Source organism: Struthio camelus, chromosome Z, assembly GCF_040807025.1.
Source record: "Struthio camelus isolate bStrCam1 chromosome Z, bStrCam1.hap1, whole genome shotgun sequence".
In the NCBI taxonomy this organism is placed as follows: domain Eukaryota; kingdom Metazoa; phylum Chordata; class Aves; order Struthioniformes; family Struthionidae; genus Struthio; species Struthio camelus.
In genome coordinates, this window is record NC_090982.1 from 76,520,357 (window position 1) to 76,530,374 (window position 10,018).

The 10,018-nt window shown below is 37.8% G+C and overlaps 1 protein-coding gene across 2 annotated transcripts in view; it reads left to right on the forward strand.

Moving 5' to 3' along the window:
• The window catches only part of LOC138064557 (myotubularin-related protein 12-like), a 31,484-nt gene extending 24,110 nt beyond the window's left edge, over window positions 1-7,374 (forward strand). For both annotated transcript variants that reach the window (XM_068927700.1, XM_068927701.1), the window contains 6 exons: window positions 671-749; window positions 2,390-2,460; window positions 3,564-3,736; window positions 4,505-4,672; window positions 5,612-5,773; window positions 6,765-7,374. In XM_068927700.1, coding sequence (XP_068783801.1) covers window positions 671-749; window positions 2,390-2,460; window positions 3,564-3,736; window positions 4,505-4,672; window positions 5,612-5,773; window positions 6,765-7,340 — 1,229 coding nt within the window. In that variant the 3' untranslated portion in view covers window positions 7,341-7,374. The remainder of the gene's footprint in view (window positions 1-670; window positions 750-2,389; window positions 2,461-3,563; window positions 3,737-4,504; window positions 4,673-5,611; window positions 5,774-6,764) is intronic.
• The last annotated feature ends 2,644 nt before the right edge of the window (window positions 7,375-10,018 follow it).

The window sequence follows — 10,018 nt, forward strand, 5'->3', positions numbered from 1 at the left end:
TCTGAGTACTGGCTTTAATAAAAATAAGAGTAAGTGAGACTGTTGTACTAGTTATGAATTTCACTAGGTATTGGGATTTTTATAATTTTAGCGACTTAGAGGTGTTGCACTGGCCTCCTTGTTTGTCTTGTTTCTCTCTTTTGATGTGTTTTTTTCTTCTCTTCAGTTTTAGTGAAAGCTGTTTAAAACTTTTTTCCAAGTGGTCTTACACCACACAAATCTGTCTAGCCCCCTTTTAAACTCCATCCACATTTCTGGATCAAATAGCAATGGCTTTCCAAATCCAGACCCCTTAGGTTGGGCTTTGTGTACAATGTGCTTTAAAGTCAAGATAACTGGAACTCGGGAAGTAAGAATTTGTCTCCTATGATTAAACTTTTCCTTTCCCATGTTGGGAAAAAAAAAAGACTTCTCAGTTTGGCTACTATGAACCTCCAGCATACTTTCTTTAAAAAGCCAATGGTGCTACAAAGCTTTATTGGTATTAGTAAAACTTTGTTCCCTATTTTAGGCATAAACAGGGTCTCTGCTGTTTAAACAGTGATTAGGATTGACTCCTTAGTATTGGTTGTTTTTAAAACTCTTCATACTTGGAGGCTAATACAACAGATGACTGTGATAACAATTAAGCACCATGTATATGTGAACAAACTAACCTGTTTTTTTGCAGATAACAGTACAGACTTCTGGGATACTGATGTGAAATGGTTTTCATTACTGGAGAGCACGAACTGGCTAGAGATCATCAGGTTTGCTACATATAATTTTCTGGGTTTCAAATACTAAATGAATTTGTAGTGAGTTTTCTAGCTAGTTTCTTGAAATAAAAAGGCATTTGTCACTTCTAGTAAGAAAGAAAAGCAAGACAGACTTATCCCATTTATATTTCTTGTTTCTGCAACTGGAGCCTGTATTCTTACAGTGCAGAATTGTGTTAAGCTTCCCTCACTAAAAGATGTGAGAAGCAGCAGATCACTCCAATTCCAGCAAACCTATTAAAATCATAGATCCAGTAATTTTCCTCCTGCTCTTAGTCACCTTCTTCCCAAGCTGAAGAATCCTATTTATTTCTTGCATGAAACCTATTTCTTGTCTCTGACTAGCCTTGCCGTTCTTCTCTGTACTCCTGTAATATCCTTTAGGACGGGATGAACTGCAGTGTTCAAGATGTTAGCCCTCCACAGATTTATAAAATGACAGTTGTTCTCAGTTTTGTCCCCTTCCTCTACTGATTGTTCCTCAAGTTCTTTTTTCTTCTCTCAGCAGTCCACAGTGAGTAAGTCTTGGCATGGTATTGGCTAACTTAAGGCTTGTTGTAGTGAAATATTGAAGTTGGTTTTTTTTTTTTTTGTCTTCAGTGTTACTTTGTATTAGCTGAATTATCTGCCAGTTTATGTAATCAGCTTGCTATCAAGAAGAGCTGCTTCAGTCTTCCGCAGTCAGCTTTAGTTCTTTGTATTCTGAGTAACTTTCAACAAATGTTGCTATGTTGTTCATTTCTTATTCCAGAACTTACAAATATGCTGAATGAGAGAGAGGTTCTAGTAAAGATCATATGTTGAAGAAAGCAGTGACATAGCTGCAATTAGAAGTAATTAAAAGTAAATATCAGCTCAAGTTCCTGTCTTTGCTTTGTTTTGAGACTGGTCACTTCTGTACTTGAATCCAGTTACTTCCTGGATCAGCCTATTCTTGGCAGTAGAAGTGCCTCTTCAGCTAGTCTAGATGCTAGAACAAAGAATCTGACAACTCCACACTTAGGGAATAAACTGTCAGCTTTTGGTGACCTACACAGCTGCAAGAATCCTAGTTTGTGTGCAAACTCTTGCTGGAAATGCCAACTTTATGAAGAGTTAGGACTAGAAACCCACTGCATTACATAGTTTTCTGATCTTTTAATCCTACGCTGTCTTCCTTGTGCCATAGTCTTTGGGATAAATTTTGTCTCCATGTTTACAAGATACAATTGCTGGTCTTTGACTCTGCCCCTCAAAAACATATTGCAGGAGAAATATACTATATATGGGAGATTAGAAAATAAGTGTGGTGATGTTGACTCTTTCCAGGATAAAGATCTGGACATAAGCAATGGTAACTGTTTGGTAACAGTTAGTGGCTGGTGCTGGTCCAGAATGAAGTATTGCATTACGATTGTACAAAGATAACTGGAAATGTGAGGCTGATTGCCAAATAAAGATACCTCCTGTTTACTGTCAAGAGCAAACTTTTTCACTTACACAAGTTGAGCAGGTTTTTGCAGTCATTTTAAGACTAGTCAGTTTTCAGTAGTATGGTTTCCCCTAAAAGGGGTTAGAACTTCAATGAGAGAAACTTAATTGTAAAAATGCTGTTAAAACGTCCTCTTGGTTTTTCCCCTATACCACAATAGGCGATTCTTGAAAAAAGCAATAGAAGTTGCTGAATGTCTGGAAAGACAGCATACAAATGTTCTCCTTGTAGGTAAGAATTTCATGAGATTATCCTTTTATGTATATATATATATATTTTTTCTCTCCAAATGTAGCTTAAGCATCAGTTTAATTATGGTAGAGGCTGCTAAAAGTCATAAGCATCAGGTACTTTAAGTGCTTAAGCTTCATACACTCCTGAAAATGCTTTCTTCAGTTAACTTAAGTGTAGTCCCAGACTAAGAGGGTTTTGTGAATGAGAAAGCTGCTGATCAATTTGCATGTGAGTCATGTTACCTCTTATGCATTCCTGTCTCCTAAACTTTATTAAAAGGCTCCAAGACCTTTTGCTGTACTTAGTTTTTTTTTTCTTACAAAAAGCTTGAGAAGTCTCTGAAAAGATATTTTAATATTGGTTCTAGAGACACCGAGTAGTACATAGTGTCTTCATTATATATTCATGAAAGAAGATGCTTTTGTAGACATCTTGAACAGTTTGTCCTGGATCGGGGACACTAATTGAATGGGGAAACAAGCCTAATGTTAATCTTTAACCTGTTTTCAGACTACTGATTTAGGCTTTCCCCACACACCCATACTGCCATTTGAGAAACTTAGTGTGGGGAGGAGATGCTTCCAGAAGGCATCTGAAGGGTGGAGAGCGCATGTTGTATAAGGAGGCAGTTTCAGTGCTGCCACGCGCTCCTTACCTCAAGTCTTCTGTGTGTGTGTTAGGATACTTTTTAAGTCCTAGCCACACCTCATGAAGAGGTGCATGCAGGACAGGAAGGACAGGGGTGCATCATTGGCCTGGTAGCAAAGGGCAGAAGGGTCAGTATGTGCATTATGGGAGGCTAAAGGGAGCAGGGTCAAAGTTATAGCGGTAAGTGCTTGCTTTTTTTAGATTTTATTGTCAAAATATCCTAGTAAAACATACCAAAACTCCTAGGTTTTTACAAAAACAAGTGTTGGAAACATGCATTTAATTTCTCTCCAATATCCAATGGTATACCACGTGTAAGAAGAAATTGTGTGCTTCTCTATGAATTTTAAGTACAATTTTGTTTATTTAGCCAAAGCTAGCAATACTTTGTTTATTATTTCATTCCTAAAACTTTGGGGCAGGGAAGCAATGCAGCTTTTTCTTTTCTGTAGAGGAGAGTGCTACTGATCTGTGCTGTGTCATCTCCAGTCTGGTTCAAGTGATGATGGATTCATACAGCAGAACAAAGTCAGGGTTTCAGAGCCTTATTCAGAAGGAGTGGGTAATCGGAGGACATGGCTTTTTGGATCGTTGCAACCACTTGCATAAAAATGACAAAGAAGAGGTACAATTTCTTTAATTTCCTTACGTACTATTTAAAAGCCTACTTAGCATGAGGGGGGAATTGGATGTCAGTCCAGAAAGTCTAATTATCCTGAGGATCTTTTGTATTGCCTCACAGGTTGATGTTTTATACAGTGTCACTATTTTTGATGATTAGAGTTCAACCATGTCTTGGTAATTAAAAAGAAAAAAAGATTTTTTTCCTGTCAGCTCTTTAGGGGTCTTTTGAAAGACTTGTATCTCTTGTCATTTTAAACTTTATTAAATTGTAATGACCATAGAAATAATACAAGTGAATTGCACATTCTTATTGCATCTAGAGTTTAGTTTTATACAGTATTGCTAAAACTGTTGCAGTCGCATATCTGCATTTTTGTTTGTGTTCTGGGAATAAGTTGGACTGCTGTACAGAATGAATCTCGTAGCTGTAAGGTGATTATAGAGATTCTTGATCAGAGCTAATCTAGCTTGCTCTGCTAACTTTGAAAGACAGCAGGCTTGCAGTTTTCTTAGCAGGCTAATATGTGCAATTTCAGGTTAGAAAGCATTCATCTCTTTAACAACTGTGTTCAACCAAAAAAAAACAATTGACAACTATTGACAATGGATAGCTCGAACTTCTTTGGAGTTCAGCCCAAGTTATATACAGCAATCTGTAGTTCACCAGATTGCTGAGATCCTTATAGCGTTTAGTGTCTCCAAATACATACGTGGCCTGCATGATGGAATTTTTTTTCCCTGAAACTAATGCAGTATTTTCTTTATTTAGGCTCCCGTTTTCCTGCTCCTGTTAAATTGTGTTTGGCAGTTGGTACAACAGTATCCTCCGGCATTTGAGTTCACAGAAACTTACTTGACTGTCTTGTCAGACAGCCTTTATGTACCTATTTTTAGCACTTTCTTCTTCAACTCACAACATCAGAAAGACACTACTACGGTAAGGGTTTATTATTTTAGAGGTGCAATGTTTTGGAGAGCAGTTCTGACCAAGGAGTAAGGGACACTTAAATTCACTAGCAGCACGTGAAGCATGATGCCTTCAAGGTGAAGATGATCAACTTGCAATGTAAGGAGCCAACTTCAGGACTTCTAAGTCAACATGTGATGTGGGAAATCAAATTACTTCATTCTACAAAAGGGAGGTAACTCAGGAATGTATTAACTCAAGTGTGTGGCTATAGGCTTACATTTATTGCGTTTTGATGAAAATAACGGTGTTTAACTTAAAAGGAATTTCCTTCTGTCCTGCATAATAACTTACTTTCAATATCCTTGTGTTGTATGCTTAGTTTTACTCCAAAAGCAACATTTCCTGAGTGCCGATTTATACTTGGTTTCTAACACGCTGGAAGTAGTGGGAGTGTTCTCTGAAAGGCTGCACAAAATCTAAAAAGGCGAAGATCATTGTTTCATATTTAACTAAGGTGCTGACCTTGAAATTAATTACAAGCAGTTATGCAGTGCTGACAGTTTAGAGACTTGGAGAGGCTTATCCTGCAACCCTAATGCACCCTTCCATGTCCTACCCCCCTAACGCTTGAATCCCAGTGTTTGTCCGTTTGCCTGATTTCTAAAATGTCTTGTTTTTCTCAGATATCTCAGTTTCAACATGTGAAATGCAGTCTGGCAATGGTGCTGCCTAATTGCTCCGTAGAAATAAAGTACTGTCTTAAGTAACAGGGAATATCATAGATGCAAGGGAATACAGATGTGAAGGCTAATTAATAGTGTTGTCCAGCTGCTGAATACATAGAAATAAAGAGTGTTGTTGCAACTCTGTGGACTCTTCTATGGAAAAATGGATTCCTTAATTTCACCTTGACTTAGTCAAGATTCCTTTCTAGCCATCTTAATTGTGACCTGTTTATTTTGGCAGACTGGTGAAAGCCTCAAGACACAAAGTGGTCCTTTCAAATTTCTTACTGTGTGGGATTGGTCTGTGCAGTTTGAGCCCAAGGCCCAGGCTTTGCTGAACAACCCTCTTTATGCAGAGAAGCCAAAACCAGATAAAAGTCAACGGAAAACTGCCCGATTCAAAGTAAGAGATCTGCTCAACGCTTTTTTTGAAATGATAAAAACATTTTACAGAAGTTGGTCGTACTTCAAATATACTTACAGCAGAAGCATTGGCTCCAAGTTTTACTTGACAGAATGCATGCACACCTCAGGCTCTCCTGGGCCTTGAGAAGGGCGAAAGTTGCGTTCTTAAGTTATAAATCACTGTTTTATGGTCATGCACAGCCGTGAATGTAGGGTTTTTTAGTACCTCTGCAAGTGTTAAGTCCTATAAGGAAGTTACCACTACATCTAGTGTATTGTAGCAACTCACCTGGAAGTGACTTATTTTGTTGTTCAACAAAGTACCTAATTGAAAGATAGGGCACCAGTTATAAGCCTGCTATAATTTTAGCTTGATGAATGTAACGGTGTGTGCTTTTTCTAATTGCCCAGGGTAGTAATGGATATGGTAATGGATGGACCACCTTATTACTGGAAAGTAGCACAAATTCAGTAGCAAAAGCTTGTATGGGGTAGCTTTTCTCCATTGTAATCCCCCTGCAACAGGAGATAAAATTTTGTTCTGTGGAAAGCATTCTTAGTTGAGACTGCCAGCACAATCTAGAACATTATGTATGGAACCTACGTGTGGTAGGAAGCAATAAGAAACTCTCGGATTAAAAAAAATTAAATCAAGTGCTCCGATTCTTGTGCTGCTAGCTTAAATTCAATAATATGTAATACTTAAATGTATGCAAAGCTTTCCTTTTTTCAAAGAAAATGTCTTATTCAGTGTTACTTCTTGGCTATAGTTGCACTGCAAGGAAGATATCTTGGAATACTATACTGTGTGAAGTGTTTGTATTAAACACTGAAGAATAGTTTTAGACTATATAGCAAAAGGGTGGTTGTGTCTAAGCAACTTTCTTGCCTGCAAGTACTCTCTGGATACAAGTTATTTGCCTCCCTCTTGATGTTGCCTAAAGTCCTATCAATATTTATTGATATTCCTTTTTCTTCCCCTCCTAAAGCATCAACGGCAGCTCTCTTTGCCATTGACACAAACGAAATGTTCTCCGAAGAGAGGATTTTTCAGAGAGGAAACCGATCATTTAATTAAAAACATTCTGGGTAAAAGAATTGGCAAGTTCATAAATTCTTCAGATGAACCTCATAATAGCTTTAGAGAATTCTATGATAGCTGGCATAGTAAACCTGTTGACTATCACGGTCTTCTGTTACCTCGCATCGATGGGCCAGAAATCAAAGTCTGGGCTCAGCGGTATTTACGATGGATTCCTGAAGCCCAGCTTCATGGTGGTGGTGCAATAGCCACAGCTGCCAAAATTTTGGACTTGATGGAGGAAGTACAAAGCTTGCAAGTGAAAATGGATGAAGAACATAGTCAAGCTATTTCTCAAGATAGACAAGCTGTCCCAATGCTGAGAAATTCTGCCCGTTTGTCATCCTTGTTTCCATTTGCTTTACTTCAGAGACAATCTGTCAAGCCAGCTTTACCCACTAGCACTTGGAATGACTTGGAAGATGAAGATGACTTGGTCAAGAGGGATGATGAATTTGTTGACCTAAGTGGTGATATGTCATAAAGTGTATATAAATTAAAGTATGATTTATATGTGGCTAAGGTCTGTGTTTTAAATGTTTTGCTGTGTTCTAATGTAAGGAACTCTTTCAAGCATCTGCAGCCTATTTAGTCAGTCTGGGGGGGGGGTTAAAAAAAAAAAAGTTGGAAAAACCAGTGGCCATGATTAACTGAGCATATTTTGAACTTCCATTTCACTCTAACAGTGTTGCAAAAATACATTTTTAACATAGGTGTAATAAAAACAGAAGACTATGGTAGAGTGGCCACATGGCCACTCTGTACAAAAACACATGCTTTTCTGATGTAAAGGTGGAATACTAAATACATATACAACAGTAATCATGAGGAAGCTATTAGATATCAATATTTTCTTAACGTGACCCCTCTTCCCCTTGTGCTAGAAATACTAAGATTGGAAGTACTGTGACTAGAAGTTCTCAATACATCTGCATTTTTTCCCCTTTCCCCATGTGAAATAAACAGGGGAAGGTGGTAACTAAGTGTGCATTCATGAGCAGTCTTTTTACAGCTGAGGAATAAACCTGTTGTCACCATAATTTTTCTGTCTGCTAGGGTGTGAACTGAAGTCATGTGCTTGTCCACCCCATCTTTTCTGAGAGTGTTCGCCTTTGGCTTGCAGAACTTCACCTTGTGTAGTGTTATAATGGTGGCTTGCCTCTTCTCAGCCTCTGCATGCCCTTAGCTTAGGGATCAGATGCAAAGGCTTAACTACATGTTGAGTCTTACTGTGTGGCTGTTGTGCTATATTCTCTTGCTGCTTTGGTATGTAAGTCCCAAAAGTTTGCTGTTAATTGTAGGAAATGGCCTGACTGAGACTCTAATTTGCCAGGAGTACCTTTTTTTCCCCCCTTTTAATGGAGTGAGAGGTTTCATTCTAGACTCCCAGTTATGCCGATTGCCTTTGAGGCTGGCTTTCTGTAGCTTGCACTGAGACCCTCCACATAGAAGGGAAAACAGTTTTGTAATCCTGCAGGGAAGCTGGGTTTGCAGTGTATTGCTACTTGTCATGAGTTGGTGGTACAGCTCCTGAATGTGGCTTTCATATAGCACTTGCATCCTGTTGCTGGAAGTTACAGCAGTACCTCAGTGAGAAAAGCCATAAAGAAATGCCTGTCAACTTCTTGATCTACTGTGTATGTATGTTTATATATAAAGTATTTTTACTGAAAATAGTTGTCCTTTCTAAAGCTGAGTTTTACTCTGGCAAATGTAGTTTGAATGCTTAAATTCTACAATACCCCAAGAATGGATGCAAGTCATAAAATAGTTACTTTGAGAGGGTAGAAATTGAATGTTTTCTCTGTACTCTAGTACAAATTAAGATTTCCATGCTGGAGGACTTAAGTGATGGAGAAACTGTCACTTAAATTGGATCAACTCAGTGTAATCAGGGATATTAAACTAGGTTACTGATCAGTCACTTTACACTGAATTATAGTTAATGTGTATAGCAAAATTATCTGTGGCCCTCTAAGAATAAATATTAATCTGTTATATGTAAAAAAGGGGGGAGGGGAGGCTCAATGTGACTTAGTGCCAAACTGAAGCTTCTCAACTCTCGATTGCCTTAAGTCTTAGTAGTGAAAGGACAATATTTAAGTTCATAGCATTTTATTAAAAAAAGTGCTAGTACTTGCACTCACTTCATGATGCATGTGGTTTTACAGCTAACACTTGCTAGAATGGGCTGCCCTGCACTCGTCCTTCAGACGTTATTACCATAACTCAAGTGACTCATATCACATGCAAAGTATTATTGCATATGAGCAATGCATTATGGGGAAGACATACCTATCATTCTAAGGTTATTTGAGTTTTTTAAGCACTGCCATTGGAAAAAAAAATTGTTAAATAGTTTTTTTTCTATACTTTTGATCAAACTGTTGTAATGTTTCAGTCATGAAGATAATGTATTTATATTAAAGAACAGATGTTGGACATCTTATTTGTACATAAGTTATCAAAGTTTATATAGAAGAGAAACATATGTGGAACTGAACATGGGAACACTTCTAATGTAGAATAAATACCAATGTTATGGGTTTTCTGCACTATGGGACTGGGAATGTACTTAATATTTTTTACTCCAGGCTTCTGTTTATACCTCCGAGTTTTACACTGAATGCAAGCTAGAAGCTTTATGGTTATTTTTAAAATGCTGTTATTTCTCTAGTGGGCTATTTGGAGACTGTCAATAAAATATACTTTGACATATTTGTCTTGAAATAAGAATTTATGTTTAAGCTCATTTTGCAAAGTGACATTTTAAATCGTAGTGAACTTGACAATCTGCTGTGACAAGGGTAGTCTAGTTAGACCCTAGGTATTTAAAGACTATTTTTGGGAGGAGGTGATGCAGAAGTCTCGATTGGCTCTGCTGTTGGGCAGGTGCTGTTGATTCAGGGAACAGACAAAGTTACTGCCATGTAATAGGATAACTGTGCAAAGCAACCCCTTCTTGAGGTGGTCTAAAAGTGCTAAATATCAAGTTGGAGGAGTTTATTTAAATAAACACTGGCTATTTCAGTCTTAGTGATGTATTTCTCATTAAGCGTTCCTCCATTTGAGGGGAAGGTGTTTGTTCTTACCATATTAAACTAGGCAGGCAACTTCTTGAAATTACTTACTGCACCCTAGTATTTCTCAAACCATATGTAT